The sequence below is a fragment of the Schistocerca cancellata genome, chromosome 9 (genome assembly GCF_023864275.1).
Source record: "Schistocerca cancellata isolate TAMUIC-IGC-003103 chromosome 9, iqSchCanc2.1, whole genome shotgun sequence".
NCBI lineage: Eukaryota > Metazoa > Arthropoda > Insecta > Orthoptera > Acrididae > Schistocerca > Schistocerca cancellata.
The window spans coordinates 322,294,651-322,321,919 of NC_064634.1; the positions used below are offsets into that span (position 1 = coordinate 322,294,651).

Consider the following 27,269-nt stretch of genomic DNA (forward strand, 5'->3'; position numbering starts at 1 on the left):
ATGATTACCTGTAAATACCACATTAATGCAATAAATGCTCAAAATGATGTCCGTCAACCTCAATGCAATTGGCAATATGTGTAATGACATTCCTCTCAACAGGGAGTAGTTCGCCTTCCGTAACGTTCGCACATGCATTGACAATGTGCTGACGCATGTTGTCAGGCGTTGTCGGTGGATCACGATAATAAATATCCATCAACTTTCCCCACAGAAAGAAATCCGGGGACGTCAGATCGGTGAACGTGCTACGACGACCAATCCACCTGTCATGAAATATGCTATTCAATACCGTTTCAACCGCACGCGAGTTATGTGCCGGGCATCCATCATGTTGGAAGTACATCGCCATTCTGTCATACAGTGAAACATCTTGTAGTAACATCGGTAGAACATTACGTAGGAAATCAGCATACATTGCACCATTTAGATTGCCATCGATAAAATGGGGGCCAATTATCATTTCTACCATAATGTCGCACCATACATTAACACGCAAGGTCGCTGATGTTCCACTTGTCGCAGTCATCGTGGATTTTCCGTTGCCCAATATTGTATATTACGTCGGTTTACGTTACCGCTGTTGGTGAATGAGGCTTCGTCGCTAAATAGAACGCGTACAAAAAATCTGTCATCGTCCCGTAATTTCTCTTGTGCCCAGTGCCAGAACTATACACGACGTTCAAAGTCGTCGCCATGCAATTCCTGGTACATAGAAATATGGTACGGGAGCAGTCGATGTTGATGAAGCATTCTCAACACCGACATTTTTGAGATTCCCCATTCTCGCGCAGTTTGTCTGCTACTGATGTGGGGATTAGCCGCGACAGCAGCTAAAACACGTACTTAGGCATCATCATTTTTTGCGGGTCATGGTTGACGTTTCACATGTGGCTGAAGACTTCGGGTTTCCTTAAATAATGTGACTATCCGGCGAACGGTCCGGACACTTGGATTATGTCGTCCAGGATACCGAGCAGCATACATAGCACACGCCCGTTGGGCATTTTGATCACAATAGCAATACATCAACACGACATCAGCCTGTCCGCAATTGATAAACGGCCCATTTTAACACGGCTAATGTATCACGAAGCAAATACCGTCCGCACTGGCGGAATGTTACGTGACGCCAGGTACTTACACGTTTGTGACCATTACAGCGGCATCTATCACAAAGCGAAAAAAGTGGTCCAATTAAAACATTCATATTTCTTTACGTACTACACGAATATGTAATAAAAATGGGGGTTCCTATTTAAAAAAAAAAGAAAAACGCAGTTGATATCCATTTGACCTACGGCAGCGCCATGTAGCGGGCCAACCATAGCGCCATTTGGTTTCTCCCTTCAAGCTAGACGAGTTTTGTTCTTTGTGGTTTTTTCGTTTGATGCTTATTTCGTGAGATATTTGGTCCGGTTACTATCGGTAACCCTGTATATTCGTTTCTCGAATAGCCGAGCCGAGGCACATCGATCGATAGTTTGAACAAAATAATGCCTTGTAATACGTATATTCTTTTTGAAACACCCCGTATAATAAATTTCCAGCGACTTATAGCTTGTCCAAACATTTTCATCTGAAGCCATTTCAGTAACTAACATGTCATTTTAAACTGGTGCTGACACCAAAAATCGAACCCAGCTCCAGCACGGGAAAAGCGTGTGTGGTATGATTTAGTTGCGTGTAGAGGTTACTGTATTTATGACATGAGTAAAAGCACAAGGGAAGGCAACTAATGACTGGATACGTGGCGGGGAGTGTGAAAGTAAGGAGGAAGGGGGCGGGGGAGATGAGAATGAGATGTCGCTTGTGTGAAGAAATGTTCACGGTCCGGCCCTGGTTACAAACACTGCAGCGCAACCTCCAAACCAATCGTTTGTCCCGCGTGGGAGCCCCACCAGAGTCGACTGCGCAGTTGCTGGGCGTCTGGTGCGCCGGTGAGGTGGCGTGACGGCCGGCTGGCGGCTGGGAGCGTCGCGGCGACAAACAAGAGAGCCTCAAAGCGCCAATCTGCACGCCGCCCACCCATTGGCCAGCCCATTGGCCGCGGCCCGCCGAGGAAGCGGGAAGAGCGCCGCAGCCCGCCGCGCCGCCAGTCAGTCCGACCGGGGCACTCCAGCACTCCAGCTCTCCAGCTCCAGCTCCAGCTCCAGGAACAGACCGGCAGGCGACATGTCTCTCGTCTTCGATAAGCAGTACAAGCTCGCCGAGAGCGAGAACTTCGACGAAGTCATGAAGGCTCTGGGTAAGTCACATGGTGCATTTGATGAGTTACACAAGATCAACATTTGAAGATACAATTTGATGCAAACAGTCACATTTTTTGTTCTTCGCAGTAAGGCATTCTGCATCTATACTTCGCAAGCCGCCGACGGTGTGTGGTGCAAGGTAGTTCGTGTACCACTGTCATTTCTCTCCTTCCGCATTGAAAATGATTGTTGATATGCCTCCATATGAATTGGAATCGCTCTGATTTCGATCAGATCAAACTACATGGTTCCAGAGACCCTTTCAGGTCTGAAACATGTATGATGTGTATATGTAGACTGGAACGACGAATGAGAATTTGTACCAAACCAGGATTCGAGCCCGGGTCTTCTGTTTACTAGGCACATTCGCTAACCACTACGCCATCCTGGCGCAGTGGCTTTGCACGCCTCCTTTCTCAATCCAAATTCCTTTTCACATCTCAGCCCACTTCATCTGATTAAAAGCGCCTACGCCTAACCTTCAGGCAGGATTCCCCGTTCCGTTCGATACTGAGTTCCTAATACAGTATACTGAAGAGTCTTTGCAACGCCGAACGAGTTTAGAGGGAATACCAAGTGGACTGAGACATGAATGGGAATTTGTGTTGAGGAGGAAGGTGTGCTAGGGTAGTTCGTGCAATTGTGCAAAGCCACCGTGGTAGGGTGGCGTAATGGTTAGCTCATCTACCAAGTGAGAAGGAACCCGGACTAAAATCCCACCCTCGGTACAAATTTTCATTCATCGCTTCCTCTCTAATTTTACCTTTATTATCTTTTCGTGAGATATGGATAGGGGGAAGCAAATAACGATCGACTCTTCTAGGATCGTACGCTCTCGAAATTTTAACAGTGAGCCATACCATGTTGTACAATGCCTCTCTTGCAACCTTTCCCGCTGGAGTATCTCCGTAATATTTCTGCGCTTACTAAATGAATTTTTAACGAAACGTGCTTCTTTGGATCTTCTCTATTTCTTCTCTCAATTCTATCTACTATGGCTACAAGACTGACGAGCAACATTCAAATATTGGTCGAACTGAAGTTTTGTAGGCTACCTCCTGCGTGGATGGACTACACTTCCTGAGGAATTTATCAATGAATCTCAGCGTAGTGTCTGCCTTACGTGCGATTACATTTTGGTGTTCGCTCAGCTTTAAGTCGCTCCATTCACATACTCCGAGGTAGTTAAACCTCGCGATACGAAGGGGTGAGGGGGAAGGGGAATAATTTATTCCCATCTTTCGAAAATATTGTGACCTAGTCACTTACTTTACATTCCAAAATCCTGTATTTTTTATTGTCTTTAATGAATTGTACCAACTACCGTAAATGTTTTAACTTTTTCACTTAAACGTAACCCAAAAATTTAAATCTTAGTAGTAGATATCACATTACCAGTGAATGCCATATTCAATATTTTCAAATTCAGGATCTTACTTACACATCAGTAGATCTTTAACAAGGTGTTGCGGATAAATGTAAGCAACAATTAATGACAATCGCAATTTTAAAATTTTTTGCAGTTGTCCTAAAGCACCCCTTCTTGGTATTATATGTTCAGTTTCTGGACCCTACTTACACATCAAGACTCCTTTAAAAAATACGTTATTAATATAAGTCAACAACAATTATCGAATGTCGTTATATTTTTAATTTGCTTATGGTGGGCATAAAGTAATCCTGTCCGCCCCCGCCCCTCCCCCCACTTTGGTGATGCGCGCTCTGGAAAATGCTTTGGTACCGCTAGGTTAATCGATGTGACTACTTCCAGTGATTGTTCTATAGAGATGTAATTATATAAGTATAGGTCTTTCCTTATTTATGCGCAATACTTTACATTTGTTTATGTCAAAGATCCCTACTCTAAGCGTCTATTATTTGCAGATCTTCTTGCATTTCGGAACAATTTTCTAGCACTTTGACTTCTCTGTGTACAACACTAATGAGTTTTCATGCATTTGGAGAAATAAAAGTCAAGTGATGCTACCAAGAGCAAGAAAAATTTGACCTTCAGTATTTAATAGTAATTATTGGCAGAATTAAAAAATTGAAATTCAGTCGTAATATAGTTATTGAGATGTATAATCTTACGTGAAATGTTTAGCACAAGAAGTCAAGTATTAAAGTTAGAAACTGTGTACACTGAGATGACAAAAGTCACGGGATACGGATCTGCATATATATATATATATATATATATATATATATATATATATATATATATATATATATCGGTGGCGGCAGGGTCGCGTGCACAACCTACAAAAGGGCAGTGCATTGGCGGAGCTGTCATTTGTACTCCTGTGATCCGTATTAAAAGGTTTGCAATGTGATTATGGCTGCACGACTTTGATTACAGGCTGGTAGTGGCAGTTAGACGCATGGGACATTCCATTTCGGAAATCGTAGGTAATTCAATATTCCGAGATCCGCAGTGTCAAGAGTATGCCGAGAATACCAAATTTCAGGCATTATCTGTCACCACGGACAATGCAGAGGCCGAAGGCCTTCACTTAACGACCGAGAGCAATGGCGTTTGCGTAGAGTTGTCAGTGCTAACAGACAAGCATCATTACGTGAAACAACCGTAGAAATCAATGTGGGATGTACAACGAACGTATCCGTTAGGACAGAGTGGCTAAATCTGGCGTTAGTAGACTACGGCAGCAGACAATGTTTGCTAACAGCACGACCCCTTCTGTAGCGCCTCTGCTGGGCTCGGGACCACATCGGTTGGACCCGAGACGGTAGGGTTCGGCTGTGGCACAGACCCCACGAAGTTATATCTAGAAGGCATTGAAGAAGCTGATGATGACTCCATAATAGTATGGGCTGTGTTCAAATGGAATAGTCTGGGTCCTATGGTCCAAATGAACCTATCATTGACTGGAAATTGTTACTTTCAGCTGTTTGGGAACCATTTGCTGCCATCTATGTACTTCATGTTTCAACGATGGAATTTTTAGGATGACAATGCACCATGTCACTAGGCCAAATTGTTCGCAATTGATTTGAAGAGCATTCTGGACAATTCGAGCGAATTATTTGGCCACCCAGATCGCTCGACATACATCTCATCGAACATTTACGCGACATAATAGAGACGTCAGTCGTGCACAAAACCCTGCTCCGGCAACAGTTTCGCAGTGAAATGAAATGAGTGTATGGCATCGTTGGCCGGGAGGCTCCATCTGGGGAAGTTCGGCCGCCAAGTGCAAGTCGTATTTCAGTCGACGTCACAGTGGGCGACTTCAGGGTAGCCGAGAGCGCTAACGCGCTGCTTCCTGGTCTCGGGTAGGCGCGCCGGCCCCAGATAGAATCCGCCCGGCGGATTAACGACGACGGCCGGTGTGCCGGCCAGCCTGGATGTGGTTTTTAGACGGTGAATACCAGGCTGGTCCCCACGTCCCGCCTCAGTTCTACGACTCGCAGACATTTGAGACACATTCACACTATTTCACGATTTACACTAGACGCAGACAGCTGGGGTACACTACTTCCGTCCCAGGCGGTATGGGGTGGTGGCAGGAAGGGCATCTGGCCACCCCTTAACACTAACCATGCCAATTCCGTACTTAACCCTGCCGACCCTGCACTCACTGCGGTATAAAGGCAGTGACAAAGAAGTCACAGTGGGCGACTTGCGCGCCAATGATGCGGATGAAATGATGATGAGGACAACATAACACCCAGCCCCGAGCGGAGAATATTTCCAACCCCACTGGGAATCAAACCCGGGCCTGCTTGCATGGGAGGCGAGCATGTTACCACCCAGCTAAACAAAGTTCTGCAACAATGGATGGCTATAGAAACAGCATGTCTCAATATTTCTGCAGGGGACTTCGAACGACTTGTTGAGTCCTTCCAACGTCGAGTTGATGCACTACGTCGCGCAAAAGGAGTTCTGATACGATGTTAAGAGGTTCAAATGGATCAAATGGCTCTGAGCACTTTGGGACTTAACATCTGAGGTCATCAGTTCCCTAGAACTTAGAACTACTTAAACCTAACTAACCTAAGGATATCACACACATCCATGCCTGAGGCAGGATTCGAATTTACGATTGTAGCGGTCGCGCGGTTCCAGACTGAAGCGCCTAGAACCGCTCGTCCACAGCGGCCGGCTGTTAAGAGGTATCCCACGGCTTTTGTCACCTCAGTATATATGTCTTGAGGCAGTGTAATTCATGGCGCGCGACGTACCCAGACTATGTTCATCCAACATCTCAGATTGACTTCCAACAAACTTTACACATATTTCCCAACATTTCGAAAATTGTTTTTCACTGGCACCCACCCCTTGCCCCCTCCCTCACAAACAAAACAGTGAAACGACGGAAGTTTATCACTAGCTACATTTTCGCTCTTCATGCAGTAAAACTTCAGCATGAGGAACGATATTTTAGTGTATTAGTTCTTTACTACTAAGATGGGAATCTGGAGTGGGGTAGGGAGGGGGAAGGGACAGGGTGTTCCTGGTGTCGTCTGCACCACAAGGCTTCTTTCTTTGACCTAGGTGTTTAGATGTTCTGTCAAATTCTTCGCGCAGCATCATATCTTCCAAGCAATCTTAACATACTACTGTCGCAAAATATTTTTTTATATTTTAATTCTTATAAATATATGAAGCCAATATAATTGACGTGAAATTATCGATTACTAGAGACGTAATTTAGTATCGTCTAGCTTTGGTTTATGTTAGGGATGTTTCAGTAGGTAGACCAATTACTAACCGAAAACTGCTGCTCCGGCATTTGTGTGAGGTGAGTAGCGGGCAGTGTTCCTCAGTGTTGCCCGTCACAAGCCGCAGAGCAGCAGAGTCCGATCGAAGGATAAAAACAAAAGGCAGGGTCGCGACCGGCCACGGTGCTGGCTGATTGGAGTCACGGCCGACGCAATTCACCCGCGTCTGCCTAATTCAACGGAGCGTATTTATAGCCGCTCAGATAAGGACCTCACCGTGTCGGCAGCCAAGCGGCGCACCGCCGCTGCCCCATTCAGCGCAGAGGTGGACTCCAGTGGGCCTTTCAGTGGGGTAGGCACAGGGCATGACACAGAGTGCAATTTCACTTTCCACAAAATCAGGAAATACACACTGACGAGCCAGATCATTATCTCCACCCATTTCATGGTGTGTCGGCCCACATTTGAAACGCCATCGATTCTGTGTGGCTCGAATCTGACAACTTCTTGCTAGGTGTCAATAGGTATGTGGCGCTGGATGTCCACGCTAGAAACTGTATCCAGAAGCTTCCTGGCAGATTAAAGCAGTGTGTCGGACAGAGATTCGAACTCTGGACCTTTGGAAGGTAGGAGACGAGGTACTGGCGGAACTGAAGCTCTGAGGATGGGTCGTGAGTCGTGCTTGGGTAGCTCAGATGGCAGAGCACTTGCCCGCAAAAGGGCAAAGGTCCAGAGTTCGAGTCTCGATCCCGCACAGAATTTTAATCTGCCAGGAAGTTTCTTATCAGTGCACACTCCGCTGCAGAGTGAAAATTTCATTCAGGAAATGTATCCAGGAAGTTCTGTTACGAAGATGATACTGCCAGTGGATTTCAAAGCAAGCACCCAGAGGACGGAAGAAATGTGCTCGCAGTAGATCTGAAAGTAATTCGTGATTATTACAGAAAATGTAGATTGTGGCGATTAGCAAACCAGCAGCTAAAAGTCATCTTCTGTAACCAAACGGTTATGGACAACTCTCAAACCAAGTACCTTGGAATCACACTGGATCGTTTACTATCATTCAGCATTCACCTCGTGTCACTTGCAAGAAAGTGAAAGACTAGATAGAATATTATTAGAAAACTACCTTTAAAACTTCTTGGAGGTCTCAAGCTGACACTCTCCGTACCTAATCTTTTTGTCTTCTGTGACTGAATATTGCGCACCAGTATGGTACAAGCGTGTGACTGTCATGGTATCGTTTGAATGATGCCATGAGAATCATAGCAGCTAACCTGAGATCAACTCCTCTACCTTAGCTGTCTGCTCTCAGTAACATTACTCCACCACATCTGAGACGACATGAAGCACTGACCTGTGAATGGGAAAGGATTAATAACGTACAGTTTTCTCGATGGCTACATGTCCCGGAAATTGTGCTCAGTCCACCCAGCATGCGTCTCAAATTGAGGAAAGAATTCTGGACAGATTGTGACATGTGATCACTCGAGAGTGAAGTTGTGTGGAAGGGGTCATAGACAGACAACAACAGCATATGTCACCATTGCCTAGAAGACTCTATACGTACATCAGACTTGCGACTGCTTAGAAGAGCTGGTGTCAACTGAACAGAATCCGCAGTGGACACGGAAGAACTAAGTACATCATATATAAATGGGGACTTTCAGATTCCTCAGACTGTGAAGCTGCAGAACAAATCATTGACTACATTTTAGCGGAAAGTCCAATGAGACGTTCCAGTGGAGAGTGAAGGGATATCATCAATGCCTCTCCAACAACAATGGAATGGATGGATCTCTTGACGTCATTCTGTAAATTCAATTGAGACCAGAGCACTTGTGTATCCCTTTGGACTTCACTGTGTAAATATTGCTGTGGATTTTACATGTGTATCCATAAGATAAATAATACGTAATAACAGAATTGTGGTCTGCGAGCGACGAGGCTATGGTTATTGTTGTTGCGTATTTAGTACCAGTGGACTGTGTCCGTCTGACTTCAGAATGCGCTAGAGGATGAGAGATTGGGGTTGCGTGCTTGTTTTTGGTGTTTTATGTGTGTGTTATTGGTCGCTAAAGTGCGTATAGGTGTTAATTTTGGGTGTTTGTGAGAAGCTTCTGGTGGTTCGTGTCCTAAGTTTTGAATGAGAAAGTGGGACGAAGTTTGTGCTGTTTCATAGAATTTTGTGGATTTGTCTTCAGTAAGTATGTAAATGGTGGATTGGCCTAAAAAGTCTCTTATGGATTTGTTGGGGATGTATCTGCCAGCGTCTGAGATGACACGGAAAACTTTCTTCTGGAGACGTTGCAGTCGGGTTAGTGCTGTGTCTGAATCTGTAGACCATACCTCCGAGCCATACAAGATGACCGGATGTATGAGCTGGTGCCAGAAGAGGAGTTTGCACTGAATGGTTAATCCGTCACCTCTCAGCAGGAGATATAACCTACAGCAGAGCGCGCAGCCTTTGTTAGCTGCAGTGGTGTGGCGCTGTTCCATGTTAGGCGTCGGTCTATTTTGAGCCCCAGGTAAATACCTGAATGCCTCCAATCAACTCTCTGCCGTCAGTGGTGAGTTGACGATCAGGGATTTTAGGGGTGGAATAGATCGCCTGGTACCTGGTGGGATTGATCTTTATTTTCCAGCGATTGCACCACTTTGTTATCTTGCAGAGATGTTGTTGGGGATAGCGTTGTGAAAGGAGGAGGCTACGACTACTTCTGTATATGGCGGTGTCACCCGCATAGAGAGCAATCCCTCCTCCGATCTGCCTAGGAATATTGTTCTTGTATGTGGTATAAAGGACGGGTCCTAACACCGAGCCTTGTGGGACTCCTGCAGCAGTCTCCATGGACTTGTCTCCGTTCCTTACAAAGAACTGACGTCCTGTAAGGGAGGAGTCAATGATCCATGTTATGTGAGATGGCACCATATCTCATCTAGCTTGTAGATTAGACCATCGTGCCAGACGCGGTCAAATGCTTTTTCTATGTCCAGGAACACTGCTCCTGTTTCTAGAATGAAATTTTCACTCTACAGCGGAGTGCGCGCTGATATGAAACTTCCTGGCAGATTAAAACTGTGTGCCGGACCGAGACTCGAACTCGGGACCTTTGCCTTTCGCGGGCAAGTGCTCTACCGACTGAGCTACCCAAGCACGACTCACGCCCCGTCCTCACAGCTTTAATTCCGCCAGTACCTCGTCTCCTACCTTCCAAACTTTACAGAAGCTCTCCTGCGGAAGGTAGGACACGAGGTACTGGAGGAATTAAAGCTGTGAGGACGGGGCGTGAGTCGTGCTTGGGTAGCTCAGTCGGTAGAGCAACTGCCCGCGAAAGGCAAAGGTCCCGAGTTAGAGTCTCGGTCCAGCACACAGTTTTAATCCGCCAGGAAGTTTCACTGCTCCTGTTGCTTCTCTCCTTGCCCTGGCCAGACAAATATGTTCTATCAAGTGAAGGGATTGTTGGATAGTGAAATGCTCAGCATGGAATCCAAGCTGTTCAAGCATGAGGATATTGTTTTCGATCAGGAATTGACAGAGGGGTGAAAGTATTATCAGTTCTAGGATTCTACTCAGGCCAGTTAGGAGAGAAATAAGCCTGCCTGCGATCGCAATAGCTTCCGCCCGATAGCGTCCTAGATGCCCTACACCGACTTCAGATCAGGCGAATTTGGCCGCCAAGACATCAACGTGAATTCACTATATGCTTCTCAACCCACTGTAGGACGATTCTGGCCTTCTGAGACGGAAGATGCCTTTGACGCTAGAGAAGACATCAAACATGCATAGCTAGAGGAGATCATCAATAACGTTCGCGTAGTCCACAGCTGTGACAGTGCCTTCGATTACTACACTCCTGAAAATGGAAAAAAGAACGCATTGACACCGGTGTGTCAGACCCACCATACTTGCTCCGGACACTGCGAGAGGGCTGTACAAGCAATGATCACACGCACGGCACAGCGGACACACCAGGAACCGCGGTGTTGGCCGTCAAATGGCGCTAGCTGCGCAGCATTTGTGCACCGCCGCCGTCAGTGTCAGCCAGTTTGCCGTGGCATACGGAGCTCCATCGCAGTCTTTAACACTGGTAGCATGCCGCGACAGCGTGGACGTGAACCGTATGTGCAGTTGACGGACTTTGAACGAGGGCGTATAGTGGGCACGCGGGAGGCCGGGTGGACGTACCGCCGAATTGCTCAACACGTGGGGCGTGAGGTCTCCACAGTACATCGATGTTGTCGCCAGTGGTCGGCGGAAGGTGCACGTGCCCGTCGACCTGGGACCGGACCGCAGCGACGCACGGATGCACGCCAAGACCGTAGGATCCTACGCAGTGCCGTAGGGGACCGCACAGCCACTTCCCAGCAAATTAGGGACACTGTTGCTCCTGGGGTATCGGCGAGGACCATTCGCAACCGTCTCCATGAAGCTGGGCTACGGTCCCGCACACCGTTAGGCCGTCTTCCGCTCACGCCCCAACATCGTGCAGCCCGCCTCCAGTGGTGTCGCGACAGGCGTGAATGGAGGGACGAATGGAGACGTGTCGTCTTCAGCGATGAGAGTCGCTTCTGCCTTGGTGCCAATGATGGTCGTATGCGTGTTTGGCGCGGTGCAGGTGAGCGCCACAATCAGGACTGCATACGACCGAGGCACACAGGGCCAACACCCGGCATCATGGTGTGGGGAGCGATCTCCTACACTGGCCGTGCACCACTGGTGATCGTTGAGAGGACACTGAATAGTGCACGGTACATCCAAACCGTCATCGAACCCATCGTTCTACCATTCCTAGACCGGCAAGGGAACTTGCTGTTCCAACAGGACAATGCACGTCCGCATGTATCCCGTGCCACCCAACGTGCTCTAGAAGGTGTAAGTCAACTACCCTGGCCAGCAAGATCTCCGGATCTGTCCCCCATTGAGCATGTTTGGGACTGGATGAAGCGTCGTCTCACGCGGTCTGCACGTCCAGCACGAACGCTGGTCCAACTGAGGCGCCAGGTGGAAATGGCATGGCAAGCCGTTCCACAGGACTACATCCAGCATCTGTACGATCATCTCCATGGGAGAATAGCAGCCTGCATTGCTGCGAAAGGTGGATATACACTGTACTAGTGCCGACATTGTGCATGCTCTGTTGCCTGTGTCTATGTGCCTGTGGTTCTGTCAGTGTGATCATGTGATGTATCTGACCCCAGGAATGTGTCAATAAAGTTTCCCCAGTGGTGTACGGCCAGTGTAGGAGATCGCTCCCCACACCATGATGCCGGGTTTTGGCCCTGTGTGCCTCGGTCGTATGCAGTCCTGATTGTGGCGCTCACCTGCAAGGCGCCAAACACGCATACGACCATCATTGGCACCAAGGCAGAAGCGACTCTCATCGCTGAAGACGACACGTCTCCATTCGTCCCTCCATTCACGCCTGTCGCGACACCACTGGAGGCGGGCTGCACGATGTTGGGGCGTGAGCGGAAGACGGCCTAACGGTGTGCGGGACCGTAGCCCAGCTTCATGGAGACGGTTGCGAATGGTCCTCGCCGATACCCCAGGAGCAACAGTGTCCCTAATTTGCTGGGAAGTGGCGGTGCGGTCCACTACGGCACTGCGTAGGATCCTACGGTCTTGGCGTGCATCCGTGCGTCGCTGCGGTCCGGTCCCAGGTCGACGGGCACGTGCACCTTCCGCCGACCACTGGCGACAACATCGATGTACTGTGGGGACCTCACGCCCCACGTGTTGAGCAATTCGGCGGTATGTCCACCCGGCCTCCCGCATGCCCACTATACGCCCTCGCTCAAAGTCCGTCAACTGCACATACGGTTCACGTCCACGCTGTCGCGGCATGCTACCAGTGTTAAAGACTGCGATGGAGCTCCGTATGCCACGGCAAACTGGCTGACACTGACGGCGGCGGTGCACAAATGCTGCGCAGCTAGCGCCATTCGACGGCCAACACCGCGGTTCCTGGTGTGTCCGCTGTGCCGTGCGTGTGATCATTGCTTGTACAGCCCTCTCGCAGTGTCCGGAGCAAGTATGGTGGGTCTGACACACCGGTGTCAATGTGTTCTTTTTTCCATTTCCAGGAGTGTATTTCAACTAGTGCTTGTGTCAGTCATTTTGTTGACGTAAGATATTCCAGCAATTGGTGATCACTTTTATTTCAGTAAAATATAGTATCGATAATAGCCATACTTTTTTTATATTTCTTCTACAGGTCTTGTTCATGGATCGCTGCAGTTATCTCTATGCAATCTCTAGTTACAGTGAAGTATAACACGATATATTCTTTCGGGATTTCATCCATAAAAAACTCTATCCATAGAAGCATTTCTTACTGAATGAATAATTAGCGCTATAACATCTACAGCTATATCTACATACATATTCCACAAACCATAATATAGTGCATGGCGGAGGGTACCTCGTACCACCACTAGTCATTTCCTTTCCCGTTCCATTCGTAAACAGAGCGAGGGAAGAATGACCGTCTATACACCTCCATACGTTACCTAATTTATCCGAAGAATCGTTCTGGAGTCAGCTTCAAATGCGAGTACTCTAAATTTTCTCAGTAGTGTTCCTCGGAAAGAATGTCATCTTCCCTTCTTCCTGCCGGCCGGAGTGGCCGAGCGGTTCTAGGCGCTTCAGTCTGGAACCACACGACTGCTACGGTCGCAGGTTCGAATCCTGCCTCGGACATGGATTTGTATGATGTCCTTAGGTTAGTGAGGTTTAAGTAGTTCTAAGTTCTAGGGGACTGATGACCTCAGATGTTAAGTTCCATAGTGCTCAGAGCCATTCTGAGCCCTCCTTTCTTCCATTTGAGTTCCCCAATCATCTCCGTAATTCTTGCGTGTTGTTCTAACCTTTTGGTAACAAATCTAGCAGCCTATCTTTGAATGGATTCGATGACTTCCTTTTATCAAACCTTGTTGGCATCCCAAACGCTGACGCAGTACTAAAGAATGGGTCGTAGTGATTTTCTATATGTGGTCTCCTTTACAGGTGAACCACACTTTCCTAAAATTCACCTAATATATTGAAGTCGATCATTCATCTTCCCTGCCACAGTCTTTACATGCTCATTCCATTTCATATCGCTTTACAACGTTAAGTCTAGATATTTAAACGACGTGACTGTGCCAAGGAGCGAACTACTAATGCCGTACTTGAACGTTAACAAAAGGTTTGTCCATTAGAATGCCTTAAACAGGTCACAAAGAATAACGGTTAGTGAAATTCTGTCGTTCACGTAGTTTTATACACGGCCAGTAAATTGATAGATTTTCAATGAAACACTCTCCAGGGATTCTAATTTTGACTGACTCAGAATCTCATACTTACAGAAATGCTCCATAGTTTAGAAGTACATGACCATTCCGAGAGTTAATAGTTGTCAAAACCTGTCGTAATCCCTTTTTTAAAGAGTGGTCTTATACTGGCATACTTAAGTGAAGATACCTTGAGAAAATGATGTGTTATGTACGTAACTGAGTACAATAGCTCGATCAGAAGGACATGCTCTTAATATTTTGTCTAACATATTCTCAACCCCAATGAAAATTTTGCTTTTAAGTAAGTTAATTACTTTCCTGATGTTGGCAACTATTGAATGAATGTTTCTGGTACTGATTGTCACGTATTCTGCAATGTTTTGTCTTTTGATTTCACCATCCGACTTTCTGTGATTTGGATCTGATTGTTAAATAAGCTTGCAACATGTTTCTAATAATGGATCATTTGGTCATTACTGTTAATTACTAGATTATCTTGTTCCTTGACAGACGTCCCAGGTTCCCTTCTACTTATGTTCCACATTCCCTGGAGAAAAGTCTGCTAAGGTCCGTACAACTATCTGGAGAAAATATGTGGATGTAAAAGAACCATAATGTCAGTAGATGTGGGAGTGTGGGTCAGCAAGGGACTGTCAAGAAAGATAATCCAAATATCGCGTCTCGTAGACCCAGCATACCATATGGAACAGTCCTGTCTTCTTAATGACTCAGAAGTACTCATTGTTGAATGTCATTTCGAAACACCGAGGTTCGCCTATACTCGAATGCCCTGGAGCAACACAATTTCTGCAGAAAGCGTTTCTTGAGCGCAAGCTTTCGACATTCAGTAATCTGTTGTCACTGAATTATGGGGTGGTTGGTTTTAAATACACTACTGTACGACTGTGTAAATGTGAAATTATTACTTCTGACAGTGAGGAACAAAACAGCTCCTCTGTCTTCACCGAGGTATTAAAACTGTGGTGGGGCGAAGATCATATTTTGGTGCCACAGCGGACTTCGCCCGAGTTCATTTTTAGACAGGTGTGCGGAGAAACAGACTTGGCACCGCGGACAGGTACAAAGTGCGAACTGCTGACGCACCTTACGAACTTGAGATGTTCCTGCTGAAGTTAAACGTCCAAGATCCAGTGGAGCATTTTGAAATGCATGCTACGCTAGCTGTTAGTGAATTCAATATACAAAATTACACTTGCGAAGGGTCCCAAAAGTGCTACGACGAAATGAACACAAAAGCAGAAATACGTGTTTTATACGTGTTCCTAAAATCTTCGAATGGAATGATAACTTTGAAATCGAGTGTGTCTTTTCTTGTCGCCAATATGCTTCCTCTGCCAAAGTTTTATTTTTATTTTTGGATGTAACTTCACTACCGTAAAAAATACATTTCAAAGAGTATGCGTTACGGCATGTTTAATTGCTCACAATTACCAACAGTACATAGAAACGCATTACTTCTGCTATATTAACCAAATGCTCTTGGTTTCAAACATGAATATGTGGTAGAAAGGGGCCCCTCCAACAGCAAATGTATTTGCTACACGGATTAGCAACAACTTACAAACAATTTATTGAAAGATGTTTTACAATATTTAGTATTCGTGAAGAGGTTGAGAGTCGGGTAGAGTAGGCTGGCAGCCCTCGTGGTGTTGAGGTAGAAAACTGTGGGCTCTGTGGCGCGGAGTTTGTGTTTCAAAGTGGTTACAATTTCGGAAGTCGAGAGTCGGTCCCCTCGAGGTACTGTTGATACTAACTACGTGGATACCGACTGAATGGAGTAGTGCGTTATATCCGCGGTTGACGGACGGAGCCCACTTGGGAACTACACTCCCTAGTCACATAAATGTGCCCACTTGTCATAAGCCTGAATAACCACGTTTTGCAGTGCGGACAGTACACCTGAGTTACGCTTTCATTTGAGGATCCTTGGCACGAACAGCCCGAATCGATTTTTCACACAGATTCTCGACTGGGTTTAAACCTGAGCAGTTTGGTGGCCAGGGAAATTCAGTAAACTAAAAGTGGTGCACTGTAGAACCAAGCAAGTACACTGCTAGCAGTCTGACACGTTGCATTGTCTGCTGATAGATGCGATCGTGCTGAGAGAAAAAAGACGCATGTTAGGCTGGACGTGGTCCCCAAGGGTAGACGCATATTTGTGTTGATCCATTCAGCTTTCCAGAAGCTCATACGAGAGTGCAACGCAAACATTCTCCAGATCATAACGCTCCAACGTTTGTTGCAGGATGTTTACTTTTAGGCGTTTCATCGCGTACACGCCAGCGGCTATCTATCCGATGGAACAATAATAAAGCGTGATCCATCAGAAAAGTACACCTGTAGACACTCAATGGACTTCCATCGGCTGTACTGGCGTGGAATTTCCAGTCTTCACCGCCGATGAACAGCTGTAACCATGGGTGCTTGAGCCAGGCGCCTAATAGAGACGCCCACACGTAGCAACGTTCGCTGAACGATGATTGAGCAGACATTGCTGTCACCACGTTCGTTCATCTGCGCAGTCAGTTGCTAAACAGTTGCACGTCTATTCATACGTGCACATCTTCACAGCCGTCGTTCGCCTCTGACGTCAGTGGCTTGTTGTGCATCACAGTTACCTCTGCACTGGTTTTGGATAGTGCCACTTTGCCATGCACGGTATACTTTAACCATGGAAGCATGGGGATCCGTTTCGGAAATGCTTCCACCCTTGGCCCGAAAGCCAATGATGATGAGCTCTTCGACCACAGATAAATCGCTCTGTATCCGCATCACGACGTTGACTGCACTGTTAACCTCGACCTCTAGTACTACCACTTGCCGTCTGTATGTGGTTACTGCACATTGATAACGAACATTGGCGGCGGTGACGTTAATGTTAGTGTAGTTCTACGACATCAGAGGGATGCATATAAATAGCCGTTGCCTTGTACGCCCTCTGTTATAAGCCTTAACTGAGTAGCAACCGAGTGTTAGGCAGCTCAGCGCACTTCTACGTATGACTGTGTTCCGTATCTTCTGGAGGACACAGCATATTTCTTCTTCTTCATCATCTTTTCCTTTTGTTCTTTTCTGTATCTGTAAGGAATCGACATGGTTATTATCAAGTGGGACTTGGGTAAGAGCCCGGTATTCAGCTAGTCGGATGTGCAAAAACCTCATAAAAACTACAGGGTTAGCCAGTGAAACGGGAAGATTGGATATGGCCTTGACAGCTGGAATGTGAGTGGTGGGGGTAATGGTGGCTGGCTCTGTTCTACCTGCATGTGCCACCACTTAGTTGCGATGGATCGTTTGCTGAGTGGCTTGCCACAAAAAAGTTTTGGTCTCTAGAGGGTCGTTCCCGAATAAACTAACGTTGACACGTTAGACATTTAGCATTTAAGAAGAATGAAAGATTGTGGTTGCTACTAAAAAGTAATTCCCTTGGTTGCTTGATACTAATATTGACAGTGGCGTAATGTGTTTAGTAACACAGAACAAAAAATAATGAACGAAATACCACATGTAACCCAACCACCCTAAGAAAAAATATTATTTCTTACAGTCCTTTTCAATACTTTTCTGCTACTATCCAAATTGTATTTACAGTATTAAGCAGCTTCTAGATTTATATGTGGTATAAGAAACTTAGGCCCCTCCCTCTCCCCTCTTCCCACATGAACCATGGACCTCGCTATCGGTAGGAAGGCTTGCGTGCCTCTGCGATACAGATAGCCGTACCGTTGGTGCAACCACATCGAAAGAGTATTTGTTGAGAGGCCAGACCAACGTGTGGTTCCTGAAGAGGGACAGTAGCCTTTCCAGTAGTTGCAGGGGCAACAGTCTGGATGATTGACTGATCTGGCCTAGTAACAATAACCTAAACGGCCTTGCTGTGCTGGTAATGCGATCGGCTGAAAGCGAGGGGAAACTACAGCCGTAATTTTTCCCGAGGGTATGCAACTTTACTGTGTGGTTAAATGATAATAGTGTCCTTGTGGGTAAAATATTCTGGAGGTAAAATAACCCCCCATTCGGATATCCGGGCGGGTACTGCTCAGGAGGATGTCGTCATCAGGAATTACAAAACTGGCGTTCTAGGGATCGGAGCGTGGAGCGTTAGATCCCTTAATCGGGCTGGTAGATTAGAATATTTGAAAAGGGAAATGGATAGGCTGAAGTCAGATACAGTGGGAATTAGTGAAGTTCGGTTTCAGCAGGAACAGGACTTCTGCTCATGTGAATACATGATTATAATATAACAGGAAATAGGGGTAAAGAAGGTGTCGTTTTGATAATGAATAAGAAAATACGAATGCGCGTAAGCTACTGTGAACATCGTAGTGAATGTATTATTATATCCAAGATAGACCCGAAGCCCAAACCTATCACAGTAGTGCAAGTTTATATGCAAACTAGCTCTGCAAACGACGAAGAGGTTGAAGAAGTGTACGATAAGATAAAAGAAATTATTCAACAGTTAAACGAGATGAAAATTTAATCTTGATGTGGGACTGAAATTCGATAGTGGGAAAAGGAAGAGAACGAAAAATAGTTGGTGAATATGGAATCAGGGGAAGGAATGAAAGAGGATGCCACCTGATGGAATTTTGCATAATTTAATCATAGCTAACATTTGATTTAACAATCATGAAAGAAGTTGTATGGTGGAAGAGACCTGGAGACACCAGAAGGTTACAGATTGATTATACACATTTCAAGAAACGTTTTGCCATCACCTCGGTTCCGAGAGTTCCGGAACCTGCACAGGAAATTGGAATAGAGATCAGTATAAACATCACACATTGCATGTTCTACCACCTTACAGCGAGACCTTCAGAGGTGGTCGTCCAGACTGTTGTACACAGCGGTACCTCTAATACTCAGCAGCACGTTCTCTTGCACTGATGCGTGCCTGTATTCGTCGTGGCATTCTATCCACAAGTTCATCAAGGCACTGTTGGTCCAGATTGTCCCACTCCTCAACGGTGTTTCTGCGTAGATCCTTCAGAGTGGTTGGTGGGTCACGTCGTCCATAAACAGCTCTTTTCAATCTATCTCAAGCATGTACGAGATGGTTCATGTCTGGAGAACATGCTGGCCATTCTAGCTGAGCGATGTCGTTATCCTGAAGGAAGCCATTCCCAAGATGTGCACGATGGGGGCGCGAAATGTCGTCCATGAAGACGAATGCCTCGCCAATATGCTGCCGGTATGGTGGCACTATCGGTCAGAGGATGGCATTCACGTATCGTACAGCCGTTACACGCCATCCATGAGCACCAGCGGCGTACGTCGGCTCCACATAATGCCACCACAAAACAGCAGGGAACCTCCACCTTGCTGCAATCGCTGGACTGTGGATCTAAGGCGTTCAGCCTGACCGGGCTGCCTCCAAACAGTCTCCGACGATTTTCTGGTTGAAGGCGTATGCGACACTCATAGTTGAAGAGAGCATGATGGCAATCCTAAGCGATCCATTCGGCATGTTGTTGAGCCCATCAGTACCGCGCTGCATGGTATCATGGTTGCGAAGATGAACCTCTCCATGGACGTAGGGAGTGAAGTTGCGCATCATGCAACCTATTGCGCACAGTTTGAGTCGTAACATGAAGTCCTGTGGCTGCACGAAAAGCATTATTCAACATGGTGGCGTTGCTGGCCATTGTTCCTAAGAGCCATAATCCGTAGGTAGCGGTCATCCACTGCAGTAGTAGCCCTTGGGCTGCCTGAGCGAGGCATGTCATTGACAGATCCTGCCTATCTCTGTATCTCCTTCATGTCCGAACAACGTCGCTTTGTTCACTCCGAGACGACTGGATACTTCCCTTGTTGAGAGCCCTTCCTGGCACAAGGTAAAAATGCGGACGCGATTGAACGGCGGTATTGACCGTACAGGCATGGTTGAAATACCGACAACACGAGCCGTGTACCTCCTTCCTGGTGGAATTGCGAGGTGCCGGGGCTAGCAGTGTATTTAACACTAAATTCTTCTAGAATCTGCATATGTAAATGATGCTCTAAGCCCCCTCCCCTATTCTAACTCCGACTTTTGCTGTTGCACATGGATAAAAAAAATACGCGAACTGACTCTAATCAACCCTGCCAGTGGAGTAGAAGAGAGTTTGGCACCTGCAATAATTTAATTTGATAAATAAGTTAAATAAACGAAGGTTTCATTAACATAGTGAGGAATGATAGGGTTGCTCTACCAATTAACAGAATGAAAGTTCTGCCCAAAATAACAATATGATTTATTAAGACTAAACACAAAATAAACAAAAACACATGAAACATTTATAATACATCAAATTGGCTCAAATTGGAGACTCAAACAAACGCTGCGAATGTGAAGTTGTCCCTAAACTAGATTGTGAGGATTATGACGAAGTGGTGTGTACAGCCAATTCCTTGCAACTCAAATCTTAGAGAAAACACATAGCCAACCCAACATTAATTCCTGCTACCCAAGACAGAACAAAGTTAGAAAAAGACGAACAGGCGCGCTCTGCTGAGCTCTGATTATCACCTAGGAAAATCCCTGTCTGCCGGTGCTGCGGACATATCTTACCAAACTGTCTTCTTAACTGCCAGAAAACGATCTGGCGTACCGGAGCCGATGGCTTGGTTGCTTTGACGTCCTCGACCGAAAAGCGAGAGCCGACAGCCCACAAGAGCACCCGTACAAAACCGAACACAGAACATTCCCGCCCCCACGACAGTGGCCGTGGTTAAACGTTCCAATCAGCAACTCGAAAACCGGCGGAAAATTCCACTCCATTGCCGGAACGCTACCATTCCACCAATGGAGATTCTTGGCGCCAATTTCTGCGCCGATCTTGCTACGTCACGGAGCTATGCCCTGAGCAAGCCAATCACAGTTACTATTTTGCAGAAAGCGCGGGAATTTTCCCGCCACAGCTGCCTGGGTACACAAGTCATTCCCACGCCTCGCTGGTAGCCCGCCAGAAAGTGTTTTCGCTAAGTTTCTGCGAAGTAACGGAACCTCTAGCCCAGCCGCGGTGGCCGTGCGGTTTTAGGCGCTCCAGTCCGGAGCCGCGCTGTTGCTACGGTCACAGGTTCGAATCCTGCCTCGGGCATGGGTGTATGTGCTGTCCTTAGGTTAGTTAGGTTTATGTAGTTCTAAGTTCTAGGGGACTGATGACCTCAGAAGTTAACTTCGATAGTGCTCAGAGCCATTTGAACCATTTGATAGGCTGTCAGACTCCCTACGTCTAAAAGGCGCTGCTCATGCATGGTTGTTTACTTCTTTGAGCGGGTTTAGCGACATCTCTGAACAATCAAACGGACTGTGTCTGAGATACAATATCCACAGTCAACGTTTATCGTCAGGAGTTCTGGGAACTGGGCTGATGCAAAACGTTTTTCGATGTGTGTACAATTATAAGACAGTGATTAGGAACCAGATTTCAGATTGCAAGACATTTCCAGGGACTGATGTGGGCTCTGACCACCATGTTTTCGTTATGAATTGTGGATTAAACTGAAGAAACTGGAAAAAGGTAAGAAATTAAGGAGATGGGACCTGGATAAGTTGAAAGAACAAGAGTTTGTTGAGAGTTTCAGAGGGAGCATTGGGCAACGACTGACTAGAATAGGGGAAAGGAACACAGTGGAAGATACATGGGTAGGTTTGAGAGATGAAATAACGAAGGCAGAAGAGGATCAAATTGGTAGAAAGTCAAGGCCTAGTAGAAATAACACAGGAAATATTGAATTTAACTAACGAACGGATAAATTATAAAAATGTAGCAAAAGAAGCAGGCGAATAGCAATACAAACTTTTAAACCTCAGATTCACAGGAGATGCAAAATGTCTAAGCAGGAATGGCTAGAGGATAAATGTGAGGGCTTAGAAGCATATTTCACTAGGGAAAAGACAGGTACTGCCTACAGGAAAGTTAAAGAGAAGCAGCTGTATGCATACCAGCAGCTCAGATGGAGATCCGGTCCAACGCCTAAGCAAAGAAGGAAAAGTTGAAAGGTGGAAGGAGTATGTAAGGGGTCTATACAAGGTAGATGAACTTGATGGCTAAATTATGGAAAGGGAAGAGGACGTAGATGAAGATGAGATGGGAGATATGATACCCCAAGAAGAATTTCACAGAGCGCTGAAAGATCAGGCCTCAGGAGTAGACAATATTCCGTCAGAAATACTGGTAGCTTTGGGGCGGCGGCCATGACAAAACTATTCCATCTGTTGTGCAACATGTATGAGACAGGTGAAATACCCTCAGACCTCAGGAAGAATGTAGTAATTCCAGTTATAGAGAAAGCAGGTGCTGACAGGTGTGATAATTGCAAAATCACAACAGGAATTCGGTAGAAAAGAACGGAAAAACTGGTAGGTGCCGACCTCGCGGAAGATCAGTTTGGATTCCGGAGAGATATAGAAACATGCGAGGCAATTCTGACTCTAAGTCTTATCTTAGAAGATAGGTTAAGGAAAGGCAAACCTACGTTTATAGCATGTATAGAATTAAAGGAAGCTTTTGGCAATGTTGCCTGGAATACTCTCTGTGGAATTATGAAGGTAACAGAGGTAAAACACAGGGAGCTGAAGGTTATTTACATCTTGTACAGAAACCTGCGGCAGTTATGAGAGTCGAGGTGCATGAAAGGGAAGCACTGATTGAGAAGGGAGTGAGACAGGTTTGTAGCCCATCCCTGATGTTATTCAGTACATACACTGAACAAACGGTAAAGGAAACGAAAGAAAAATTTGGAGTAGGAATCAAAGTTCAGATAGATGAAATAAAAACTTTGAGGTTTGCCGATGACATTGTAGTGCTGTCAGAGACAGCAAACGATGTGGAAGATCAGCTGAAAGGAATGGACACTGCCTTGAAAGGAGGATATAAGATTAATAACAACAAAAGCAAAACTAGTATTATGGAATGTAGTCGAATTGGCTGGCTCTGAGCACTATGGGACTTAACTTCTGTGGTCATCAGTCCCCTAGAACTTAGAACTACTTAAACCTAACTAACCTAAGGACATCACACACATCCATGCCCGAGGCAGGATTCGAACCTGCGACCGTAGCAGTCGCATGGTTCCGGACTGAGCGCCTAGAACCGCTAGACCACCTCGGCCGGCTGTAGTCGAATTAAATCAGGTTTTGCTGAGGGTATTAGATGAGGAATCGAGACACTTAAGGTAGTAAACGAGTTTTGCCATTTGGGAAGCAAAATAATTTATGGTGGCGGAAGTAGAGGATATAAAATTTAAACCGGCAAAAACAAGCATTTCTGAAGAACGGAAATTTGTTAACGTTGAATATAGGTTTAAGTGTTAGAAAGCATTTTCTGAAGGTAATGGACGATAAGCAGTTTAGACAAAAAATTTGGTGCTACAGAAGAAGGTTGAGGATTCGATGTGTGGGTCACGTAACTAATAAGGGGAACTGTATAGAATTGGGCAGAAAAGAAATTTGTGGCACAACCCAACTAGAAAAAGGAATGGGTTGATAGGACACAGTCTAAGAGATTAAAGCATCACCAGTACAATACTGGAGAGAAAAGAGGGGGATAAAAACTGTGAGAGATCAGGAGATGAATATATTAAGCAGATTCAGAAGGCTGTAGGTTGCGGTAGTTATTCGGAGATGAAGAAGCTCGCACAAGATAAAGTGACACGGAGAGCTGCACCAAACCAGTCTTCGAACTGAAAATAACAACAAGAAAGGTAGAAACTGAAAATGAAAAAAATTAAAAAGAATCAGTCTACTGAATCGAACTCACGACCCTTGGTTTACCATTGTGTACTCTTTCTACTGTACCAAACGCTGAGCTAAACTGTGGGGACATAAATGGCTCACGCCTCGCCCAACCTGCGCTAAAATGCTACTTGTTTTCTAAACACTTAGCCGTCTGGAGTTCCCACTTCTGTCGCTTTCATTTCTGGCCAAGCCCTGCGTATACCATACATTTGGACGAAGTCGGTGCAGGCGAGTAGGCACGGTCCCCATGTTAGTGGGGTGTGAAAGGCGATAGTGGCGAACATAGTCCCCTCTCCGCCACATTTCACAACCCACTAAGTCAGCTATAGTTGAGTATTCATCTTCATGAGCATTACATGGCTTATTGTACCGCGGAAATCATGACTGTGACGAGGTCCTTCTGGTATTCAGTTATTAAAGAATCTGCAGTAATACGTTTGGCGGGAGATCTTATTGATCTCGATGGCGACTTTCAACTTGATAAGGCCCTGTGCACCTCAGATGGAGCAATATTCGACAAAGTTCGCCGAACTGCACACAGGGCGCTCACGCTGCAATAGTCTGTGTACGTGCGCCATCGTGCTAATTTTTCGTGTGATCTTACCGACGTGCGCCAGCAATTTCCAGTGTGAAACTCCCACTTGAAGGCGGCTGAATGGTTTTTAGCCGAAAAAAAATCGTGGTAAGAAATTTACGTCATCCGGCAGCAATCAGGAAACGTTATGTAATGCTCTCTACGCCGGGAAAACTTTAAGAATCACAGCCTGTGGCTATAACGGAAATCTGCAGAGGTGATCGTCGACATGTACATTTATGCGCAAAAACGGCTCGTTCTTGCTGTGTTTTGCGCAGGTGTTATTCGCAGAGGCATCGCGTCTGCTACGACCCAATACTTACGCAGCGTGGCTAGCGAACTCTGCGACTTCCATCCGAAAGGGAGAGTTGGCCGTCAGTGACGGAGTTCCTACATCTGTACGGCATCCGGCAGATGCAGTGCGAGTAGCGTAGGTTGGGTGCTGCCATTTGTTTGCAGAGGTCCTCGACCTCCGCTCTCCGCCCCCGCCCCTCCCCCTTGCCAGCTCCATCGTCCCTGTGTGTGTGTGTGTGTGTGTGTGCACAAAGCGCGAGGGCAGAACCGTAGCGGAGGCAGTCTAGCGTGGAGACGGGCGACAAACTCGCATTTAGACGTCGTTAGCAGGGAGCCGTGCAGCGCGTGCGTGCGTGTGTGTGTGTGGTAAAGCTGGCCCCAACTCGCTGACACAAAAGCTCTCTCCGGCCTAAATGAAACTCTCCCGTCGCGTTTTTCTGTCTGTGTGTGAAGGCTAATCTTAGGAACAACTTTAGGGATTTATAAGACTAATACAGGACAGGAAGTGCAAAATGGCTAAGCAGGAATGACTAGAGGACAGATGTTAGGATGTAGAGGCTTATCTCACTAGGGGTAAGATAGATACTGCCTACAGGAAAATTAAAGACACCTTTGGAGGAAAGAGAACCACTTGTATGAATATCAAGAGCTCAGATAGAAACCCAGTTCTAAGCAAAGAAGGGAAAGCAGAAAGGAGTATATAGAGGGTCTATACAAGGGCGATGTACATGAGGACAATGTTATGGAAATGGAAGAGGATGTAGATGAAGATGAAATGGGAGATACGATACTGCGTGAAGAGTTTGACAGAGCACTGAAAGACCTGAGTAGAAACAAGGCCCCGGGAGTAGACAACATTCCGTTAGAACTACTGACGGCCTTGGGAGAGCAAGTCCTGACAAAACTCTACCATCTGGTGAGCAAGATGTGTGAGACAGGCGAAATACCCTCAGACTTCAAGAAGAATATAATAATTCCAATCCCAAAAATAGTAGGTGCTGACAGATGTGAAAGTTAACGATCAATCAGTTTAATAAGTCACGGATGCAAAATACTAATGCAGACGAATGGAAAACTGGTAAAAGCCGACCTCGGGGAAGATCAGTTTGGATTCCGTAGAAATATGGGAACACGTGAGGCAATACTGACCCTACGACTTATCTTAGAAGCTAGATTAAGGAAAGGCAAACCTACGTTTCTAGCATTTGTAGACTTAGAGAAAGCTTTTGACAATGTTGACTGGAATACTCTCTTTCAAATTCTGGAGGTGGCAGGAGTAAAATACAGGGAGCGAAAGGCTATTTACAATTTGTACGGAAACCAGATGGCAGTTATAAGAGTCGAGGGACATGAAAGGGAAGCAGTGGTTGGGAAGGGAGTGGGACAGGGTTGTAATCTATCCCCGATGTTATTCAATCTGTACATTGAACAAGCCGTAAAGGAAACAAAAGAAAAATTCGGAGTAGGTATTAAAATCCACGGAGAAGAAATAAAAACTTTTAGGTTCGCCGATGACATTGTAATTCTGTCAGGGACAGCAAAAGACTTAGAAGAGCAGTTGAAGGGAATGGGTGTGTTGAAAGGAGGATATAGGATGAACATCAACAAAAGCAAAATGAGGATAATGGAATGTAGTCGAATTAAGTCAGGTGATGCTGAGGGAATTAGATTAGGAAAAGAGACACTTAAAGTAGTAAAGGAATTTTGCTATATGGGGAGCAAAATAACTGATGATGTTCGAAGTAGAGAGGATATAAAATGTAGACTGGCAATGGCAAGGAAAGCGTTTCTGAAGGAGAGAAATTTGTTAACATGGAGTATAGATTTAAGTGTCAGGAAGTCGTTTCTGAAAGTATTTGTATGGAGTGTAGCCATGTATGGAAGTGAAACATGGACGATAAATAGTTTGGACAAGAAGAGAATAGAAGCTTTCGAAATGTGGCGCTACAGAAGAATGCTGAAGATTAGATGGGTAGATCATATAACTAATAAGGAGGTATTGAATAGGATTGGGGAGAAGAGAAGTTTGTGGCACAACTTGACTAGAAGAAGGGATCGGTTGGTAGGACATGTTTTGAGGCATCAAGGGATCACCAATTTAGTACTGGAGGACAGCGTGGAGGGTAAAAATCGTAGAGGGAGACCAAGAGATGAATTCACTAAACAGATAAAGAAGGATGTACGTTGCAGTAAGTACTGGCAGATGAAGAAGCTTGCACAGGATAGAGTAGCATGGAGAGCTGCATCAAACCAGTCTCAGGACTGAAGACCACAACAACAACAACAAGACTAATACGCAGACCAATTCATGAGGAAATTTTGTGTGTACAGTTTATTGCCTCTACGACAGACAAGTAGTCCAATTGTATAAACTTAGTGCTATCTGTGCTAAACTGGGGTTGGTTGCTAAGGGCGACACTGTAGCTTTCGTACAAGACTAGCT

General features: G+C 45.9%; 1 protein-coding gene across 1 annotated transcript in view; it reads left to right on the plus strand.

Moving 5' to 3' along the window:
- The first annotated feature begins 2,082 nt into the window (after window positions 1-2,082).
- The window catches only part of LOC126100843 (fatty acid-binding protein, muscle-like), a 167,980-nt gene continuing 142,793 nt past the window's right edge, over window positions 2,083-27,269 (plus strand). The window contains exon 1 of the mRNA XM_049911498.1: window positions 2,083-2,248. Within this exon, the coding sequence (XP_049767455.1) occupies window positions 2,176-2,248 (73 nt within the window). The 5' untranslated portion in view covers window positions 2,083-2,175. The remainder of the gene's footprint in view (window positions 2,249-27,269) is intronic.